The sequence below is a fragment of the Schistocerca americana genome, chromosome 9, assembly GCF_021461395.2.
Source record: "Schistocerca americana isolate TAMUIC-IGC-003095 chromosome 9, iqSchAmer2.1, whole genome shotgun sequence".
NCBI classification, from domain to species: Eukaryota; Metazoa; Arthropoda; class Insecta; order Orthoptera; family Acrididae; genus Schistocerca; species Schistocerca americana.
Window position 1 is genome coordinate 181,814,109 of NC_060127.1, and position 23,744 is coordinate 181,837,852.

At 38.7% G+C, this 23,744-nt stretch overlaps 1 protein-coding gene across 1 annotated transcript in view; it reads right to left on the bottom strand.

Annotated features, from left to right (window-relative positions):
* The window catches only part of LOC124551046 (apoptosis-stimulating of p53 protein 2-like), a 454,884-nt gene that overhangs the window by 19,832 nt on the left and 411,308 nt on the right, over positions 1-23,744 (bottom strand). Inside the window, exons 13-16 of the mRNA XM_047125910.1 lie at positions 19,987-20,173; positions 11,139-11,354; positions 6,504-6,741; positions 194-521 (exon numbers count right to left, since the gene is read on the bottom strand). Coding sequence (XP_046981866.1) covers positions 194-521; positions 6,504-6,741; positions 11,139-11,354; positions 19,987-20,173 — 969 coding nt within the window. The remainder of the gene's footprint in view (positions 1-193; positions 522-6,503; positions 6,742-11,138; positions 11,355-19,986; positions 20,174-23,744) is intronic.

Consider the following 23,744-nt stretch of genomic DNA (forward strand, 5'->3'; position numbering starts at 1 on the left):
TAATTTCAAAAGCAAAGACATCGAATGTCAATAATTTCAAAAGCAAAGACATCGAATGTCAATAATTTCAAAAGCAAAGGCATCAAATGTCCACTTCTTCATACGAATGGATGTCATCCCTGCTAGAGATGTTCCAGTTTCACACATTGTGTGCCAAGAACTAGGTAGAAAGAAAACAGGACAGGAGCCTCACCAGCCGTCACTGTCCTGGGCGTTGACGTCACAGCCGAAGGCAACGAGGAAGCGCACAATGCCAAGGTGCCCTGCGCAGATGGCATTGTGCAGGGCGGTGATGCCCTCGTCATTGGCAGCACTGGGGTCGGGCACGCGGCCCGCCGTAGCACGCACCAGCTCCAGCTCACCCTCCAGGCTGGCGTCCAGCAGCAGCGCCAACGGGTCAAAGCTCACCCGCCGTAGCTGCCCACCCTTGCCCTCCCCGCTGCCATTGCCAGATCCCGTGTTGCCACTGTTTGTCCCCACTTTCAGGTTACCTTTCCTCCTCACCACTGCCGAATCACCACCTGCACATAAAAGAAGATCTCAATGTACATTTGTATTGAAAGGATAATTTACTGCAACAACAAAAAGTATGCAAATGGTATAGTCTACTTGGCACAGCACTCATTATCCTTGATCACAAATATTTGTACATAGATAACTAGTTTCAGCAAATTAAACTGCCATCTTTGAATTGAAAATATTTAAGAAACAGGTTACAGGCCACAACTCAACAGAATATACGCAAGAAAACAGACTGCATAGCAATACTGAAACATACCACTTAGTACAATGCAATAGTGTCTACATCAATGTTTATCGTTAGACATCTTTTCGTAACTGCATTTTGACATTGTACTACATCACGTGTATTGTGGTACCTGTTTATTACACCACTCTGATGTACCTACCACATTAATTAGTATTGTGGGGCATAACATAATGCCTTTACTGTGAGGTGCATTTATTACAGCCATATTTTGTGTGTATGTGTAAATATTTTTGATTGTGGGTATCGACCCATATACTTACTTTTAATCTCTGCAATACAGGAAAAGATAGATTGCAACTTACCATAAAGATGACACTTTAAGTTGCATATAGGCAAAATTAAAAGAAACTTACACATAAGCTTTCAACCGCAGTTTTCATCAGAAAAAGAAAGAGAAACACTCACCATTCCTTCACACAAGCAAGCTCACCTCACACAAACATGGACACTGACTGCTGCAGCTGGCAGTCATTTATGCATGAGATGGTCTCACTTGTGTGAATGAATGATATGTATTTCTCTATCTTTCTGATGGGGGCTGCGGCTGAAAGCTTATGCGTAAGTGTCTTAATTGGGCCTGTCTGCAACTTAATGTGTCATCTTTACAGTAAGTAGGACTACCTTTTCTTACATTATTGATATTCTAACATGGAGTTACCATTCTTATGTCTTTAATCTCTCTTACATTTAAATTGTAAGACACAGTTATGATAAAAGTCTAACTATAATGATCGCTGTAGACAGTAATTAGTAAGTAACTTTATTGCTATGCAGTCTTTTTCTTTCTGTGGCCTGTAATCTGTTTTTTAAAAAATTTAGATTTGAAGTTCGTGATTTTATTTGCTGAAACTAGTTACTGATGTACAAATATTTGTGATCAGGGTTAAAGTGTTCCCACAAGAAGACTACACCACTGATTATCGATTGCCTCCTACATGACTGACAATGGCAGGCAGTTGTAAATAAGAATAAAAGATTGCAGGAAGACAGAATTTTGCTCTCCATGCTACTATATCCTGTCCAAGCCTCCATCTCTGAGTAACTACTGCCACCTCCATCCCTCTAAATCTGCTTAGCGTATTCAACTCTTGGTCTCCCTCAACAATTTTTACCCTCCACGCTACCCTCCAACGCTAAATAGTTGATCCTTTGATGCCTCAGAACAGGTCCTACCAGCGTTCTTCTGTCGCACCACATTTCGAAAGCTACTATTCTCTTCTTGTCTAAACTGTTTACTGTCCATGTTTCACTTCCAGGCTTGGCTACACTCCATACAATCACTTTCAGAAGAGACTTCTGGCACATGGGCAAACACCCCTTAAATCTATAATTGATGTTAACAAATTTCTCTTCTTCAGAAATGCATTCCTCACCATCACACGTCTACATTTTATATCCTGTTTACTTTGACCATCACCAGTTATTTTTCTGCCGAAATAGCAAAATTCATCTTCTACTTTAAGTGTCTCATTTATTAATCTAATTCCCTCAGCATTACCTGATTTAATCCAACTACATTCCACTTTCCCCATTTTGATTTTGTTGATGTTCATCTCGTATTTTCTTTTCAAGACACTGTCGATTCTGTTCAACTGCTCTTCTAGGTCCTTTGCTGTCTCTGACAGAATTAAGTCATCTGCAAACCTCAAAGTTTTTATTTCTTCTCCATGGATTTTAATGCCTACTCCAAATTTTTCTTTTGTTTCCTTTGCTGCTCGCTCAACATACAGACTGAATAACATTGGGGATAGGCTACAACCCTGTCTCACTCCGTTCTCAAGCATTGCTTCCCTCTCATGCCCCTCAACTCATAACTGCCATCTGGCTTATGTACACATTGTAAATAGCCTTTCGTTCCCTGTATTTTACACCTCCTACCTTCAGAATTGGAAAGAGTATATTCCAGTCAACTTTGTCAAAAGCTTTCTCTATGTCCACAAGTTCTATAAACATAGGTTTGCCTTTCCTTAACCTCTCTTCCAAGATAAGTCGTAGGGTCAGTATTACATCGCATGTCCCTACATTTTTACAGAATCTGTGCTGGCCTTCCCCTAGGTTGGCTTCTACCAGTTTTTCCATTTGTCTGCAAAGAATACATATTAGTATTTTGCAACAATGACTTATTGAACTGATAGTTTGATAATTTTCAGACTTGTCAGCAACTGTTTTCATTGGAATTGGAGTTGTTATATTCTCCTTTAAGTCTGAGCTATTTGCTGCCTCATTCATCTTGCTCACCAGATCGAACAGTTTTTTATGGCTGGCTCTCCCACAACTATCAGTAGTTCTAATGGAGTGTTGTCTACTGCCAGGACCTTGTTTCAACTTGTCTTTCAGTGCCCTGTCAAATTCTTCATGCAGTATCGTATCTCCCATCTTACCTTCATCTACGTCCCCTTCAATTTCCCTAATACTGCCCTCAAGTACTTCACCCTTGTATAGACCCTCTATACACTCATTCCACCTTTTTGCTTTCCCTCCTTTGCTTAGGACAGGCCTTCCATCTGAGCTGTTCATACAGGTGATTTTCTTTTCTCCAAAAGTATCTCTAATTTTCCTGTACATGGCATGTATCTTACCCCTATAGAAATATGCTTCTACATCTTCAGATTTGTCCTCTAGCCATTCCTCTTCATCATTTTGCATTTCCTGCCGATCTCATTTTTGAAATACTTGTATTCAGTTTTGCCTGCTTCATTTATGGCATTTTTATATTGTCTCCTTTCCTCAATTAAATCCAATATCTCTCGGGTTACCCACGTATTTCTATTAGCCCTCATCTTTTTATCTACTTTATCCTCTGCTGCCTTCACTATTTCATCTCTCAAAGCTACCTACTCATCATCTACTTTATTTCTTTCCTCTGTTCTTGTCAATTGTTCCCCAATGTTCTCTCTGAAACGCTCTACAACCTCTGCTTCTTACAGTTTATCCAGGTTCCATCTCCTTACATTTCTACCTTTTTGCAGTTTCTTCAGTTATTTTTGCAGTTTCTTCAGTTTTATTCTACAGTTCATAGCCAATAAATCATGGTCCATTTAGTGGGGAATCAAAACCACACGTGGTTTGTGGTGCCTCATCACATCGCTGAGGGGTGAAGGCTATGTTGACACAAAGACTGATAAACACATGATCTGACCATAACTTTATCCCGCAACCTCTCTGTTACTAGGCATGTGCTTCATTGGTAGACCACCAGGTCCAACACAGTTACATTGTTGAGAAGTGATTAACTGCATGTATATGGGGAGGTGGGGGAGGGGAGGAGGCACGACAAAACAATGTCAAAGATACTGAGTTCATTTAGAGATCACTTTGGCAAGACCCAATCTCATCAATGATATAAGAAAACATGAGAGGAAACTTGTGCTGCTGTTGCTCAATCAGATGAGCAGCCTCAATGAAACTCATGAGCAGCTGCAGTTCAGTTATCATGGCAAACAATAAAGCACCACATTCACCTCATTAAAGAAGATTTTAAAGTGAAAGAATTGAGACTGATGTTTGTCAGTGAACTGACTGACGATGTAGTGAAGCAGCGAGTTGCAACCCATCATTCTTTTCTGGCACAATTTCCAAATGCTGTGCTTCACTTGACTGTGTTGTTTCCCAATGAATGTGCAATATAATACAGCTCACACAAGAGGAATTGTAGTTATCTGATTTTTATTATACGAGCTCGAATGTCGTCATTGCCCCTGTTCAGAATATATTTTTATAAGAGTATGTGTAAGGAAAGTCGCAGATGTGATTTGTATCTTACTAACCCATCACAGGGAATAATCCCATCCTATCTGGGTCAGCATCAGTACAACACTAATGATGAATTCTGCAAAAGTTTTGCGGAAGCCTTTTGAAGCATAAATTCTGAGAAGCTCTGCAAGATATTGAAAATAACATGATGATGAATAAATCTCTGTGTGAGGTATGATAGTTCACATGCTCATCTGCAAGATGCATTGTTTTTATGTGTAACCATATTCAAACATAAAATAAAGTACTTTGAACTAGAGGTATCAGGCTTCCTGGATACAATGCAGAAAAAAACAAATGAAACTTTCAGAATCAATAGCTCCTTTCTCATGAAGAAAAGGTATATGGTTGGGGAACATTAAAAAGGAGGGACTACTGTTAAACAGTTACAAAAAAATCTTCTGTAGTATGTCTCAAGTTCCTGTTACACTACATAGGCTATTTTGATCATCCCATCTGATATTCATTTACGTGAACTCTGGAGATGGGAATTTACCATCAAACATATCCACATATCCTCACATCCAAACACCATCTTCAACCAAAAATTCCAAAAATAACTGTTTCTTTCTTCCTTTTCTTTATTTATTCACACCATAACTTTTTTATCTTTTTGCCCCACTACTCCCCCCCCCCCCCCCTCTCTCTCTCTCTCTCTCTCTCTCTCTCTCTCTCTCTCTCTCTCTCTCTCTCTCTCCCCCACCCCCCCCCCCCCTTACCCTCTGCCCATTTTATTAGACATCAAGGATAGGACAGAACAATATACGATAGGATAGTATATGACAATAACATGGAACAGAAATTAACAGTCAGTGACAGAAGAATGTGGTTGCATTGACAAGGCATTACCCTTAGAATGGGTGTGCTTATTGCTGTTCATTGTACGTTAATATGTAATGTAATCTATATGGTTTGTATTCAGTAATTTTGCTGGACAAAACTTAACTGTCTCACACTCCAGCTCACACTCACCTTTGTTAACATTCTTACAATATTGTTTTCACTCTGTTTATGCCAGTCTGGAAATTTCACCATGGAATTTACAAAAACTTGAATTAAACATTGTATAGAAAATCATTGTTTCCAATCATTCACAAGTAATTGTTAACCTTATGTGCTTAAGCTACTTTCAGTGAATACCACCACTTCCTTAATAACTCATTAATTTAATCTATTCTTATGAATTCTCCGATTAATGTTCCTTGTCTCTTTCCATTCCTACAACTTATTTATCAATAATGTTTATACCACTTTCAATATTCACTACTATTAAAAATGATTGAGTTCCTCAAGATTCTCCGTCTAAATTCACTATGTGACCCAGTGACACACACAAAAATACACTTTCTCCAGAGTTACGAAAGAACTCTAATCTACATCACCATATACATCTACACTTACATACATCACAAGCCACCATACGGTGTGTGGTTGAGGGTATCCTGTACCAGTACCCATCATTTCCTTTCCCGTTCCACTCGCAAATACAGTGAGGGAAAAATGACAGTCAGCCATATGATATCCAACAAATGTCCAACTCCCTAAGAACTTAACACTCAGTAGTTAATTGCATTAGCATGTGGACTAACACAGTACACTGTGGGATCCATAGTTAACATACCAAAGAGTGCCAAAAAAAGGAATGAAAAACTATTTTTAGGCAGTGGTATTGTGGAGTAGTAAGTGATAAGATACTCTGTATTCATTTCCATATATTTGATAAGGATGCATCATGTGATGACAAAATTATTTTGGCAATCAATACAAGTGTTTAACATTACCATGCTGCCACACATCTCCTTAGAAACTTTTTGTTAAAGGGATAGAAAACTGCTTCCAACTGCAGAATCCTCAGCTGAAATGTTTCCACTGTGGCACAACATTTTAATACAAGAGATCCTATACCTAGAGGCCACCTCCTTTTCTACATGGCCTATGAAATGCTATTTCACTACTTTTTCAGTAGGAAACAGATGCTTACCTGGCTGGACACTCAATCCTTGCTGCTGTTGCTGCTGTTGTTCATCCGAGTTTGTCTCAGAGGAATCTTCAGCTTTGACAGCACTGTTATTCTCTGCAAGCTGCTGCTGCTGCTGCTGCGAGGGGGTAAGAGTCGCCCCACCCGCAGAATCATCCTGCTCAGTATTCACTCCAGCTGTGAGGCGGTCATCATCATCTGGTGAGCTGTTTGTCACCAGGGAAGTGACCACACTGTTTCCCTGCAGCACCATACAAAACACAACATGAACACATGATTCTTCTAGGTGTGTGTGTGTGTGTGTGTGTGTGTGTGTGTGTTCGCGCGTGTGCGTGCGTGCACAGGGAATCGTGGAAGGTGACTAAACATCTACATCCATACTCTGCAAACCTGCAACCCTTGAATTGCATGGCAAAGGGTAAGCCTACTTCCCATATAACAGTTATTGAGGCTGCTTCTGGGAAGAATAGCTGTTCAGATTCATTTGTGTGCAGTGTAACTGAAATAATGATGTCCTCATCACCCCTATGGAATCAATACACACAGAGTTTTAATGTATTGTTAAATCCATCTTTTAGAGCTTGTACTTGAGACATTATAAGTAGGTTTCCCTGGGTTAGTTGGCCAGTTTGTTAACCATCTTCATGGCACTCTCCCATGGTTCAAACAAGCCTGTGAACATTTGTGCTACCCTTCTCAGTATACATTCAATACTGAGTTAGTCCTATTTGGTACAGATCCCATGCACTTGGGCAATATTCTAGGATGGGTCACAGGAGTATTTCGTGAGCAATCTCCTTTTTAGACTGACTGTATTTTCCTAGTATTGTACCAGTGAACTGAAGTCTTATACCTGCTTTATCTACAATTGAGCCAGTATGACAATTCTGCTTCTTAACCCTACTAATTTTTACACCCAAGTATTTGTATGATTTGAACAGTTCCAGTTGTGACTCACTAATGTTGTAGTTTTTGTTTTGTGAAGTACATAATTTTACATTTCTGAACACTGAAAACAAGTTGCCGTCTTTGCAACACTTTGATATCTTGTCAAGATCCAACTTAATATTTGTCCAGCTTTTTTCTGGCAGTATTTCATAACTGCATCATCTCCACAAAGTCTGAGATTATTAACATTGTCTGCAACATCATTAACACACAATATGAACAGCAATGATTGTGAAACACTTCCCTAGGGCACACCTGTAGTCATTTCTACATTTGTCAATAACTCTCCATGCGATATAACATACTGCATTCTCCCTAATGAGAACTACTCCATCCAGTAACAATAATTTTTGCTATATATCCCGTATGATCATACTTTTGATTGTAAGTCTAGGTTTGGTACTGAGTCAGTTGCTTTTCAGGAATCAAATACTGAATCTACCTGATTTTCTTCGCCCATGGCTAACAAGATGTCATATGAAGGAGTTGAATTTCACATGAGAGATGTTTTTGGAACCCATGCAGTTGGCATGGGGGAGGACATCCTGTTTGAGACAACTCACTATGTTTGAGCTCAGAGTATGTCCTAAGGTTCTAGAAGACTTTTTTGTGGATGGATACCTTTTTTTTTTTTTTTTAGGCGTGTAAGACCTGTTCTTTCTTCTAATTACTTGGCATAGTTTCCTATAGGGCCTGAAGCTATGTTGAGTTTTAGGGATTTCAGTTGTTCCTCAACAGCACTGACTCATACCTACAACACTCATCTGTCCAGTTTGCAAGAATTAAATTGGGGTAACATCCTGGATTTTTCATTGTGAAGGAATGTTTCAAAATGCACTACAGCATTTCTACTTTTGCTGCGCTATCCCTCAGTTTCAGTCCCTGTCTTGTCCATGGGTGTCTTCACAGAAACATTGGTACTGTTAACAGCCTTTACACATAAGCAGAATTTCTTCATGTTTTGTGAGAGAAACTTCATTAATATTGAGCAACTGTAGCTCAAAAGAGTGGTTTAAACTTGAAGTTTCTGTAATCCATTTATGAAATAGAAAATTCAATTCTCACTAGTCAAAGAGCAGAATTAATTTCAGGAGGCACACTTCCTAGAACTGCTGACTTAAATTTTTACAGTTGAAAACAGTAATTGTAATTCTCATAACCATACATTGGTTTTTCAGGTGGTAAGAAAGTTCTGGTCAAATTAAATCTGAAAAAGTCAGAGTGGCAGGTCAAACTCTAGGCTGACATGGAGTCATCTGTTGAGAGCATTCTGTGAAGAAGGGAGTATTGTTCTCAAAGCTAACACACAAGGATCAGTTTCAACTGTAGGCTACAGATACATAAACAAGAAACATGTAACTAACAAACAAACATATTAAAAATAAAAACTGTTAGAACTGGAAGTATATGAAAGATCAGGCACAAAGAGGCTGTGAACACCTGATGTGAGCATGTTATCATACTGCCTCAGTAATAGGAATAAAATGGAGGATTGATTAAACAGTTGTGGTGGTCTATACCTACATACACTCAGTTCTTAGCTAAAGAATTCTTTTCTGGAAATTGAAGGCACAAAACATGGACACAGGTTTTAAACCACAGAAAGGACCCAACAGAATAATAACTGGAAGTAGTAGTTGTAAAGAGCTATTTAAAAAGCTTTGTCATCCTTACTTGATGCCAATCTGTGGTGCGTATTACGGAAAATTTTAACTGATGAAGGCTGTGGCCAAAAGCTTTGTGTGTCTTAATTGTGCCTGACTGCAACTTAATGTGTCTTCTTTACAGTAAGTAGCAATCAGTCTTTTCCGACATTGTTGATATTCCCACCAGAGTTTCCATTGTTTGATTTGTATTAATAGTTCTATGCATAACTGGAGTCATTTTTTACATTCACCCAGCAAAGACTAACAAAAAACTCAAAACAGCATTTTATACTGGGATAAAACTGCCAATGGAAGGGAAAAAGATTACTAAAACACATTTGCATAAAAAAAGCAGTGAAAATGTTCTTCTCAAGTAATGCATAATAAAGATTACTTGGAGGACTCAGAGAAGTGGATAGTAATGAAATGGGATAACTACAGCACCTTGTTATATTTCAGTACATGATTATGGTTTATTGCTTTCACAGTGATCATGCGTAATGCAGGATGGTGATGTCCATTGGCTTTGTTCCTCAGGTGTACAGTAGCACATAGTTGAATATGTAATCTGGAACTGAGACAAGGGGCAAAGTATCATCACCCCAGACTGAGAATCATTTGTGCGTGTCTTAACTTGAGTGGCAGTGGAAAGTGGAACTATGTTTTGCATCCCAAGTGACCAGCACCAGCCCAGGAGTCATCAGTGAGTGTCCACATGTATGGACAGTGAAAAAAGAAATTATGTTTTATACTGCAAGTTAACTTAAACAATTTGTGTGAAAATGAAGGAACATTATACAAACAACAGTCACTGAATGAGGCAGTGCAGCTGTTACGGAACTGACCTCATATTCGGGAGGTTAGAGCTGCTCTGTCTGGCCATTTTGATTTTGGTTTTTCATGATTTTCCTACACCACTAAGGAAAATGCTGAGATGGTTCCTTAATTATGGCCATGGCCAGCCACCTGTCCTGTGTCTGTAGACTTCCTGTCCTGTCCTCTTAAACCATGTTATTTACACTGTGTGTTATATTTGGGCCCATTGATTTGTAATATATTGCCTTTACAAATCTATATCATTGTGGAATAATACCTCAAGTGAATAAAGATAGGTAAATAAATAAATAAAATAAAATAAGTCATTGCTAGGAAAACTAAAGTAAATGAAGTAACAGAACAATAGAAATGTACATCTAGATCAGGCAAATAGCAATGAAACAACTAATGTATGTATAGTTTTTGCAGTAGTGGTAAACTGCATGTAATTGTAGTATATATAACTTAAATTTACAGAGCCATAAACAAACATTGCTTGGCCGCCAGGTAGTGCCATTTTCCACTGCACATTTTTTAAGTTTGGTTAGTTTCATTTTTCTTCTTTGTAACTGGGAAGATGTACAGCTTACAGTTTAAACCAGTCCTCATTTCCTAAAACACATATTTTACACCTTAATGGGGTCATTGTGTTGTGGGCTGAGACATAATTTAACTTCAGGCTACAGATATAAGTTCCCATTATTATTAATAACTTTATCCAAGGTGAAAAACAGTCAAACAAAACTAACTCGTTCAACAGTTGAACAATTCTTAAGGTGGGAAAGTTACCTAATTACCAGGTTTCTTATTCTCTCATAAACAGCAAAAATCTTGCATTCTCTGTTTACCTTGTGGATGTCAGGCTGACAACACTGTAAAGTAATACATGTATGTACATTTTTAGTATTTGTTTGAAACATTATGAAACCAAATCATGAAGCCTTCATGCAAGGAGTTGACACACTGCATTTAAACACAAAAAGGAAAACAGTCAGAGCCCTCAAAATTGACAGGAAGAGGAAGCATATATCTCCAGGTGCCCTAGTTTTCAGCAACTAATGTCAAAAGTAGGCATTAAGGAAAGCCTTAAAACTTGCTAAATCAAACTGCTCAAGAAAATCAAACCTTCAATTTATACTAAAAATGAGAAACAACAGGCAAAAGGGTGGTCCATTAGAGAGGAAAGGCTGTTTGTTGAAAGTTCCTGTAACCATAAACACAACATTACCTGAATAGCAGAGTTCACAGAGGTAGTCATTGTTGGTGTCGGTAATGAAGACGTCACAGTTGAGGCAGAGCTGTGCACCAAATCTGAGGGAGGTGCATCTGTCTCAGGGAAGAGGAAGGCCGGAGGCATCTCAATCCGCCTGTTGATACTGACGTGGACTCCACCGGGGCCTGCAGTGCCCTTCAGCCTCGGCTGCTCTGACATATGCTTCCGACACTGGAAATTTAATATGATTTACAGATACACCTCAATAAAAAGTATGGTTTATTACAGCATCACACGATATAGGAAATTATGAGAAATAATGATTAAAATTCTTCTGGTTGTTGTAGCTCTTCGCTGTACAAAACAATTATAAACTGTAAAACCAATGTTTCAACCATATTACAATGGCCTTTCCCAGGACAAGACTGGTTTTGGTGGAGAAGAGGTGGCTCTGTTTATTGCATACGATTGGTGTAAATATGTCACATTTGTGAAACTTCATTGGCTCTAGAATATAATAGGCTAGTCATGATGAAAGGGGAGAGGCTGGAAAGAAGTTGCTGGTGAGCTAGCCAGATTGTCAGTGATCGGCGGCTGTCTGCGGATCAGTGCTCGGCTTCTGGTGGCTTCCTCAGTTCTTCTTTGATGTTGTTAGTGTGACTTATCCAGTCGGCACGGGCAGTCATCAACTGAATACTTCTGAGCTGGGTGATAGTGGCTTCCAGTATGCCTGTGTACCATCCACAGTTCCATATACCTCCATGTTCAAAAAAGGTAATGTGTCATTGTTTCATAAGTTAAGTGTATATTCCTATGCAGACTGTTAAAATGCTGACAGAGGCTTCTCAACTCTCCCTCTCTGTATTTCCAGCTAACAAATTTATCATCTAAATACTGTAGCCAGGAACAGGGGCGTAACAGTGCAGAAGTGCAGAAGCTAGAGCCATTGTTCAGATCCTTCTACGAAGATGTCCACAGCGACGGGGAGAGGAGACGTGTCAGTGCGTTCTTGTACACGCCAGAACCCAACTACCGATTTGCAGACTGTCGCCAATCACTGACAAGCCAGTTAGATAACCAACAGTTTTTTTCCTACCCTCTCCCCTTTCATCATGGCTAGCTTATTATATTGCATGGCCAATGAAATTTCATGAACAAGAGACATTGATACCTATTATAGGCAATAAATAGAGCCACCTTTCTTCCACCAAAACTAATCTTTTGCTCTGAGGAAGACCACTGTAATATAGTTGAAACATTGGCATTACAGTTTACAATTTAAGTATTTTGCACAACCACAGGTACAACAAATAAAAACTTTAGTACATTCCTAAACAGTTTTCTTGAAGTATTTAAAACTTTCCCACCAAGATCATATTGCAACAAAACATCAAGTAAGATGAGATGGATCACACCAGGAATAAAAATATCTAGTGAGGGGAAAAGGAAGATACACAATCAACTGAAGTGCAACAAAAACCCTGATTTTGTAAAATATGTTACAACCTATAACACTATTTTTAAAAAAGTTGTGAAAGCTTCAAAACAAATGGCAAACAACAAATTCACCCTAGGGCAAAAAAATAAAACAAGGGCAGTAAGGTCTGTAGTTAAATCAGAATTTGTAGTCCAAAGTCACAAACGAGACATTTCAAAAATTAAACAAACTTAAGGAAAAATCGGTTGTAAATCCAGCTCAAATATCTGAGTGCTTCAATGAGTACTTCATAAATGTAGCAAAATCTGATTTAGACATAGCAAATTATGAGCAGAAAGTAAATAGTTTTGGGTTAAAAGGCAATACCTGCGAATGTCTTGAAAAATTCAACACAGTCTCAGCAAAATTTGTTCAAAATGTCATCATCTCCTTAAAAGACAAAAACTTGGTTGGCTGGGATGGGATACCCACCAAAATAACTAAGAAAGTTTACAACATAATAGCTCATCCTCTCTTTCTCATAATAAACAAATCTTTGAAGGAGGTTACTTCCCTGAGCTCTTGAAATATGCAGAAGTAAAACCATTGTTTAAAAAGTGTTCAAAAGATGACAGGGGAAATTATTGCCCGATCTCTATACTCCCTATCATATCAAAAATATTTGAAAAATTTGCTGCTTTACAGGTACAAAGCTTCATCACACAGAATGGTATAATTTCACGTAACCAATTTGGCTTCCAACAATGCAAAAACACAGTAGATGCAATAAATGAGTTTATTGAAAAAATTATTTCATCACTAGATAGGAAAGCTAAGGTCGCAGAAATATTCTGTTATCTCACAAAAGCATTCGACTCTGTAAACCGTGTCCTGATGCTTTTCAAACTCAACAGGTGTGGAATAATGGATATTGCTTTGAAATGGTTTGAACCATATCTCTTGGAGAGGAAACAAACGATAGTAATCACATATGATGGAGCAGATTACTTCTCAGAGTGGGGAAACTGTGTCACATGATGTTCCTCAAGGTTCAATCCTTGGACCCATTTTATTCCTCTTCTATGTGAATGACTTGCCTCTCAATATAAATACAGTAGAACCCATTTTAACTTTTTTCTAGGAACCACAATTTTTTAACCTTAAATGGGGGTTTATCTTAAATCAAGGTTTCAATAGAAAGCAAACCTTTTCCAGAACTCTTTGCCTGTATTGACACGAATTGCACCAACATACGTAACTTACACAATAACAACAATAAAACAAGGAGATAGCTACCCTACACACTATACTGTTATTACAACTTTGTTTGTAGCACTAATACAGTTGTCAAAGATCATAGTTTCCCAGCACACAACAAAATTATAACATCCACAAAGCACTTACACAATTACAGTAATATAATAAATCAAGTTACTTTTCCTATATACAACACATATTTACACAACTTTCATAGTGCCTCATTTTTTGAAATATCTATAATCAAATACGGTAGTTTGCTTTTTAACACCGTTGGATTTTAGGTTCAAAAGGTCCATCTCCAATCGATCTACTCTGTCTATAAAAGGGTTGTCCACTTTAAATACTGTGACAAATCTCCGGACAACGTCTATGCTGGCAATAGCTTCACTGAATGATGGTGTTTGCATTTCTTCAACCCTAACATCATCATCTTCTTCGATATCTTCATCATTCTGCTTTACTTCATCTTCGCAGATTTCCTCAACATCTCAGATACGTGTAGTAACGACAATCACAAGCCACACATTCGTCAAAAGTGATGGGTAAACTGATAGATACCTGCACCCAATCATGCATGGCCACTACTGTTTCATCACCGTCTTTGTCTTGAGTGCTCATTTCATTACATCCAGCCTTATAAAGCAATTTGAGATGGTTTCCTTATTTACCATTTTCCGACCTCCTGTGAGCATATGCATTGCTTGTAGAATTTTCAATTTAAGCACCTCATTCCTGTCAATAAAGGCAAGTGCCGTAAGGACAAGAGCTTTCAGATGCTTGCTTTTCAGGCTATGAATAATCCCTAGATCTATGGGCTGGAGTCTGCTAGTGCAATTTGCAGGAACGAAGTGCACTTTCACATTCCGCAATTATACTAAGTCTGTTTGATGAGCAGGATACTTGTAAATAGAGAGATCAACCTTCCTGTTTCTAGCACCCATTTGTGCATCAAAAGCTTGCAAGAATTTTTGAACAAGTCCACAGCTATCCAAGCACTTTTGTTGCTATAATACTTAGCACTGTTCTTAAAGCAACATGGTTCATGGAACTTTCCAATTACTATGGGATCCAGCTTGTCACTGTCATCTGCGTTGCTGCATAAGAGAACAATAATTCTCTGCTTGCTCATTCTTCCTCCATGGAATGCTTCTCCTTTAACACTTAAGGCTTTAGAGGGCATGGGTTGGTAAAACAGGCCTGTTTCATCAATACTGTACACATCCCGAGATTTGAAACCTTCTAAGAGGGGTGGCAGCCCCTCTTCTTTCCAGTGCTCAACACTTTCATCATTAACTGCAGCACTCTCTCCACATACTACCCAGCGAGTTATCCCATAGCGTTTTTTGAACCTATCCAGCCAACCATTCAAAGCTTTGAATTCTGTTAACCCAAGTTTCCCTGATATCACAGATCCTTTCATTTTTATCAATACCCCATTGGTAAATTTTCAGCACATGCTCCATTGAACCACTCCATTAGCTTTGAGTCCATTTCTTTGTACAGCGACTTTTTAACAATTTTTCTCTGCTTTGCTTTTGAACCGCAATGTGTTTCTTGATCCAGAATCTTCTCCTTATACTTCAATATTCCTGACAATGAAGACTGTGCAAGTCCCAGGCATTGAGCCATTTCACTTCCCGAATCAAGTACACTTTCTCCGTGACAGAGTTTTTCTTTTTGCTGCTATAGCCAACTTCACTACAGCAAGATGCAAACTTGCGTAAACTGACGCTATACTGTAATGCTGCTACGAACATAGAGAATTGGACAGAGCTTGGCTGCGTGCAAGCATGCAAAGCAGTGTGAGTGTTAGCATGCTGTACATTGTTAGTCTTCAGTCGTGGTCAGCTAAGTTCGAGCTTGCTTGTGCACGTAGAGAGGAATCGATATAGAAGATGATCAATCGTATCTAATATAAATGCTGAAGTTCATAGGTTCTTAAGGCCCGTATTACACGATGCTTGCATTTGAAGGCAAAGCCTACAGAAGATACGAAAAATCCCGCTAGAAGCTGCCGCAGGTACTGTATTTACCCAACTGCAAGCCGACCTCGAATGCAAGCCGCACCCCAGAAATGAGACTCGGTAAAAAAATAAATAAATAAATTTTACCCCGATTTCAAGCTGCACTTAAAAGTGAAGGATATGGCTCATCATATGATGAATAGAGTATTAAGCGTCCCTACTTCTTAGGGATTTGGCACACTTAAAACTACAACTGCATCACAAAACACTGACAACAGTGAAAATTCACTATCCATCGAAATACAGTATTCCGGATCTACACGCACGTGAGCTGTTACAGTGATACTGCAGGTGAGCTTGCTGCACTGCATACCAGAGCAGTCATGATTTTTCACTTTTTATTATTAACGCTAGTGACTCCTTGTCATTACTTTTGTACGAAACATCATCCTCTGTGCCATCAAGCGCATTAGAAATACAGTATTCTTTAAATGCATGATGAACAGTTTCACTTGGGAGACATTTCCAAGATTGACTAATGCACACGCATACTTGAGCCAAGCTTGCACACTTAACATGTCCTGTAGGCATTAATTGCCTACCTTTGTTTGTTAGACACTGTGTATACATACGGTATTTTTCTGCTTGTCCATAAAAGGTTTGTTTAAACAAACATCTAACAGATGCAAAATTGACGTCATCCATTCTGGAATTACAACTAAGTCCGTTTTACCCTCTGCTGACCTGCATATGAATCTAACACAAGCATACATGGCAAACCTAGCAAGGTACCAGGACGACGTTGCCAGACACATCTGATCCATTCTAAAACCATGTCCTCCATGAACCAGCCAACTTTGTTAGCATGTACAATAACATCTTTAGGAAACATTTAGGACTTCAGTAAAGTCTTCTGTGTGAAATGTATGGCGGTAGTTTATGGCCCGACACAATTTGTACCGGTTATCAATGTTTGGTCATTTTTAGTGTATGCACATCAGTCCACCATATAATGGTAGAATGTCAGTTTTTGCCAATGGTATGTAATCCACAGTTCAGCTGAAGGCGACAAGCCTAAAGTGAAACCTTATCCCTCAGGGAGGAATGTAAATTTCAATGAACAGTTTTATCTAATCAAATTGTGTGTGTGTGTGTGTGTGTGTGTGTGTGTGTGTGTGTGTGTGTGTGTGTGGGGGGGGTGTCTTTATATACTTTCTTTTTATTGTCTAAGGTTTGTCCTATTCATAAAGTATTTCCATCTATTTATATCTACCATATTTACTCGAATCTAAGCCGCACTCGAATCTAAGCCGCACCTGAAAAATGAGACTCGCAATTAAGGAAAAAAAATTTTCCCGAATCTAAGCCGCACCTCAAATTTGAGACTCGAAATTCAAGGGGAGAGAAAAGTTTTAGGCTGCATCTCCAAATCGAAACAAAGTTGGTCCACTGTAATATGAAACACAATTTAGGTCGAATGAATGATGATACAGCTACAGTAATTTGGTTCGAATCGTAACCTTAGCAGTTAAGCTTTACCACGTATCCCTTGCTATGCGTCAGGCGCTCTGTCCCTATTTATACAGGTACCCTTCCTTTTTCACGTGCTTCGTCTGGTTTGAATTGATTGCTTATTTTTCTCTGATCTGATAAGCACCGTTTTCTTTGTTATAGGTGTTAACATCACTCTAAGCTCAAAATGCATTACTGTACTGTGTCATGCATTGTTTGTTGCATTCTGATAGTGCGTGTTTATGGCCTGTCGCCGCTCGCGGCACTGCTTGCTTTTGTGCGCACTACCGCCGCTTACAATTAAAAAAAAGGAGAGGAATCGTCTCATTAGCGAAACATTGGCAAGAGACTGCTATTTGTTGTTACTTACTCTGCTGCTTTCTTTGATAATGAACAACAAGAACCAAATACACTGCATATGATAGAAGATGTTCTGAACGAGAGTTTAGCGAAAAATTTTCTCCATTTGAAAATCTTTGCAGGCGCCTCTTTAGTACATTACATTCTGCACAGAAATTAAGAGTCACCTTAGATTTAAAAATCTAGTCAATTGCTGTGCTTCATTTCTGACTGTATCACTATTAGGCATAAGAATAATACGAATATAAACATGACACGATATGTATATTCTTCCACGTTTGCTGTTGTCTCACTCTAGTTTCGTAGTTTATTAGGCAGACAGGATTTAAATGAGATAGCAGCAAACACGAAACAATACATGGCAAAATGTTTATATTCACATTATTCTTATGGTGAAGAGAATACTGCATGTGATTCACAATTCATAGAAGTTCCTATTAGCAACCATCTCTTCTCACAGGTATGAAAAAATTCAGAACGTAGAGTTGGCCATATTGACAAACATCGCAAACGTCTTGCCAGTCGGATTTTCGTAGTACATTGAAATGCTGCTACATTCGAAGATGAACAATACGGAATTTGTATTTACTTCATCGGATAATGTATGAAAATGCAGTGGTCGAAATGCGGGCCGGAGAAAAAAAGCTCGTCTTCCACCTTTTTTTTTTTTTTTTTTATTTATTGACACAGAGGATATGGTGCCAGTATTTATCTTTGTGCCTACAAAGCATGCCTGTGTAGCGCTACATATATTCGACGGCAGAAGTTAGTTGTGGTGGCACCCACCAACATTTTTCAGAACTTCCGCTTGCTTTGCACTCGATTCTAAGCCGCAGGCGGTTTTTTGGATTACAAAAACCGGAAAAAAAGTGTGGCTTAGATTCGAGTAAATACGGTACTTCATACTCCACATGCTGCTTAATCCTGTGTGGCAGGAGGTACTTAAGATAGCCATAACTGATGCCCTTCTTGTGTACCACTTGCAAATGGTGTGTGGGTAGAATGATTGTCGGTAAATCTCTGCGTTACCTCTAATTTCTGAAATTTTCCTGTCGTGGACATTTTGTGACATGTATGTAGGAGGAAGTAGTGTGTTGTCTAAGTCATCCCAGAAAGTGCCGTCAAATTTCAATAGTAGACCTGTCTGTGACGCACAACACCCCCCCTATAATATCCGTCACTGGAGTTTGCTGAGCATCTAGATGATGCTCTCACATGAAGTAGACAATCTTGTGATGAAAGGTGTCACTCTTTATTTGATATCTCCCCACCCCCCTCTCCCGCCAACAGTCCTATCTGGTATGGATCCCCTGTGAGATGAACAATACTCAAGAATAAGTCTAACAAGCACTTTGTAAGCCACTGCCTCCACAGATGAGTTACATTTCCTGAAGATTCTTCCTATGAATCTCCTCTTGCAACTGCTTTTCTTCCAATTTGTTGTACATGGACATTCAACTTGAGATCACTCTGGATAATCCTCCTACGTATTTTACAATAGATACTGTTTTCAGCAATTTGTCTTGAGTTATATAGTCATACAATAATAGATTTCTTTTCCTATGTATGCCCAATATGTTATATTTATTTACACGCACAGTCAATTGCCAGGGCTGGCACCATTTATCAATCCTCTGTAGGTTCATTCTGCAAATCGATACTGTTTTCTGGCTTTGCTACTTTTGTACAGACAACCTCATCATCTGCTAACAATCTTAAAATGCTTTCTACTAGATCATTTATATACTTTGTTAACAGTAACAGTCTGATCATATTCAATTAGGGTACTCCAGAAATTACGTATATGTCAGTCAGGTTTTTTTCCTGCTAAAAGCAATATGTTGAGTTCTATATGGAAGGAAGTCTGGAACCAGATTCAAATCTGGTCTAACTCTTGGTAAGTTCATTCCTCTCCTAAACGGCAGTGCGGGGTGGTGTCAAATGCCTTCCTGAAGTCACAGAACATGGCATCAACCTGAGCGCAATTGTCTACAGCACTGTGAAGCTCACAGAACAACAGGAAGACTTAGAGTTTTGCAAGAGCTCTTTTTGTAGAATCCATTAGTTTTTATTTTCTTGGTTCTATATTGTAGCTTTGAAGCATAATCACCACACTTTCTCAAAAGTATTTTGAGCTGGAGTGTGTAGCTTTACTTCACCACATAACCAAGTTAGATCCCACTGTGGGCGAGTCTATGGCCAGCTGTCTGGAGTAATATATATTAAAAGACTCTGAGCATTGCTGTTTTAATACTATACAATTTCAATGAAATAAGGAAAGAAACAGACTGTGCAGTTAGCAACTGAAGTAACAGTATCAACTAAAACTTATGACAAAACGGTGTCTTACCAGGTTGATGGGGCCCCTCGCCTTTATGGCAGGTGGTGGAGGTGGGGCCTGTGCCTGTGGGGGCGGCTGCTGGTGCTGCGGCCCCTCAGGCAACCTGGGGAGGGGTGGGGGCGTGGCCTGCTGCTGGTCTTCTCCCAGTCCCGGCACAGCACCGGGGCTGCTGTCGTCCGGTACAGCCTCCTGTTGTCTGTTCGGAGAATTGCACTTGTAACCACCAATGTCAAGCGGTATAGGAAAACATGATATACACAACTAATATACAACCTAATACGCATTCTTTAGCATTCAACATTTCCCGCTTCCTTTGCATTGTCTTTTAGTTTCATATCATTATTTATCTATTTTGATTGCAGAAAAATAATCTCTTATCTATAACTTCTGTCAAACAGTTGAAGAAACTAATAACATCAATCAGTAAAAAGCATATATAGGAAAGGTATTGTCCACATCACTAAGATCTCGATTTTCCTAAAAAGATATTAGTCTTGTGAAAGTCACATTTACTGAAAAATTAACACAATAATAAAAGTCCAAAGTTATGTGGATAAATATCAAAGCCCTTACTAACTTGAGAAATTATTAATGATAACAAATGAAAGATTCACAAATAAAGTTCCATCAGTAAAATTGAGATACTAATGAAAATTATGACTGTGATTAAGAATTAAAGTAAACTGTAATATACAGTTTGCCGTGAAATCAACTGAATTGTAAAAAAGGATGTATTAATTGTAACAAAAAAGTTTACATTCCTTGTCAAAAAGTTACAGAGTTACCGTGTCTGCAACTGTATAGTCAGTTGATGGCAGTATTGGGTTTGCAGTACTTGCCTCTTTCATGTGTTAAGATTGTCCAAATTGAACTCAAATTTGTATGCAAGTCAGACAGAATTAGTGACTGAAAATATGTGTAATTACTACTTACTCCTAGAAAAAAGTAATTATAAGTTATAAGAAAACTGTGTCATGTTATTTCTGTCAGTGAAGAACCCCACCCAGCATTGAAATTGTTATTGTTCTTATGATATCCTTATTATTGGCATGTGGTGATATGCTTTGGGTTATCTTGTCAAAAAATTCACTTGCTGAATTAAATCTGTAACTATATTTAATTTTTGTTAATATAGTGATGAGATGAAGGATTACATTAGGCACCCAAGTTAATGTTATAGACATTTACTTTGCTGATTTTAGCATCTAATCACATCAAACTGATAGCATGCTGCTGCATCAAACAGAATGAACAGTATTTCATGAAAAACTGCCAGATTTGTGGAGGAGAACACAGACCAAACACATACGCTAACATTCAACAAGAATCTTCTGCTTTTACAGGAAGTGTGAAATCGTTATTAGCCGATTCATATGTGCCACGGTATGAGGGGTAGTCAAATGGAACCTGTGCACCAGCCACAGTGGGACCACTACAAGTGCCCACCACATGAATGACGATATTTACCCTACTGCAAGATAACAAACAATTCCTACTTTGTGGGGTGCGGTTGGCCACTGAGATCCAACAACCACACCCACTCTTGCACTTCCTCATCCAACTCCAACCAACATCCACTCATATCTTTCTTCAAGTTGCCTTATGTAGTGCCACCATTTTGAGCCCAAGGGCAAACAGAAAAGCTAACTGTGGAAACATCCCACATCTCTCCTGCCAAAAAAATCCAAAGCTGTTGACAGACATTCCAGTAACGGTCTTCAATTGCAGGGACTCTACACATCCATTTCCTTGAGCATGGAATTGCAATCAATGCACAGTGTTACAAAGACACTTCACAGAAACTGTGATGTGCAGGAAGTCCAAATATTGTTAAACAGAATGATCCTTTCCACCCCCACATTGACTATCAGCTGAAGGCCACGCTTCAGCAATTTCATTGGGAGACACTGCAACATCCTTTGTACAGCCCAAATTGTTCACCATGTGATTTTCACATCTTTGGTGACCTGAAGAAAGACACACATGGATGTTGGTTTCAGTTTGATGAGCAAGTGCAAGAGTGGATCTGTCAGCGGCCGAGCACACTCTACAAAACAGGACTTTATGGGCTCATCCCAGTGGGCTAAATATCTTAACAAGTGTAATGAGTACTTTTGAATAGAAATTCCATGGCCCCATTGTAGTGGGTATTCAGTTTTCATTTGTCTGCTCCCTATATGAGGTCTACTCAAAAAATTCTGGAAAATTCGTAATTTCGCGCCAATGGGGGAGCAAAATGCCATTGGCATCCCTAACCACAACTGTGTTTAATGTGTAAATGCCAGAAGTTTCACTGTTTTATGTCTGTTCTTTATTGTTCAGTGCTGTATTGAGTAGAACATTGTGTTGCACAATATGCTAATTTCGAGATGGCAGAGTTGGAGAGCAATGCATCTGCATTAAATCGTGCATGAAACTGAAGAAAACCTTTACAAGGGGACACCAAATGATCCAGGAATGTAGTCTACAGTTATGATGTTGAGACCAAGGTTCAATCTTGACAATTACGAAAGGTTCACCAAGACCAAAAGATGCTCATCAGGTCGGGTCAAATGTCAAAGCCATGCTGATGAATTCATGCCACAGGGAGAAACCATTAATCAATGGCACTATCTGGATGTGTTGTGAGTCTGTCAGAAAATGTGAGAAGTAATGGTCTGAAATATTGCAAGACAATTCATAGCGCTTGCATCATGCTAATGCACCTGCACATTAATCCCTACCGGTGCATGACTGTTGGACAAAAAAAAAACTAAATCACTCTGCTTCCTCATCCTCGTTATTCTCCAGATCTGGCCCCTGCAGACTTTCTTTCATTTCCGAAGTTAAAAACTCTGCTGAAAGGACAGATTTGCAACAATAGACGAGACGAAAGAAATTTTCCACATGGCACTTTGCGTGATCCAATAATAAGCATACCAAGACTGCTTCTGGAAGTGGAAACGACATTGGGAGCAGTGTATCGATTGCAGAGGAGAGTATTTCAAAGGAGACCATGCAGTAAGTAAAAGGTAAGTATAGAAAAAATTTGTGGACAAAGTTATAGTATTTTTTTGAGCAGACCTCGTACATTTACATTTTCGAATGACAACATTTGAAGGAATGCTATTGGAAGTAGTATAAGGTACTTAAAATCATTTAAGTACACTAAAGAAGCACTATACAATTCTAATTTAGGCATGCATTAAGGAACATTTACTTTCACAGTCTCAGCTGTATGACAAACTGATGGATGACTAAATTTTGCCGTGTATGATTATCATCTTTAGATCTGAGAATTCACTATTGTTGACTGGTCGAAAGGGACAGAAGGCTAATGGCTGAGGTAAAATAGAAATGAGGTAAAATAGAAATGATGGAATGGGATAGAAATGTAGCACAAGCAATAAAAATTTCATACTTTAGGAAAACGAGAGAGACCAACAGTCCCAATATTACACTAGATAATGGAAGCAATACTTACAAAAAATAAAGACACATTTATAAGATTTGTCAATCCAGAAAAAATGTTTGACAATATAAAGTAGTTCAAGATGCTTGAAATTCTCATAAAAATAAGTATACACTCCAGGCAGCAATGCATAATAAACAAAAGAACAAGAACCAAGAGGAAACAATATGAATAGAATGCCAAGAGAGAATTCCTTAGATTAAAAACGGCTTAATTAAGGGATGCATTCCTCCTCATCTGTTGTTCAACATGTATATCAAAGTGGCAACAAGGAAAGAAGAAGAAGATGTTTAGGAGTGGGAATGAAATTCATAAT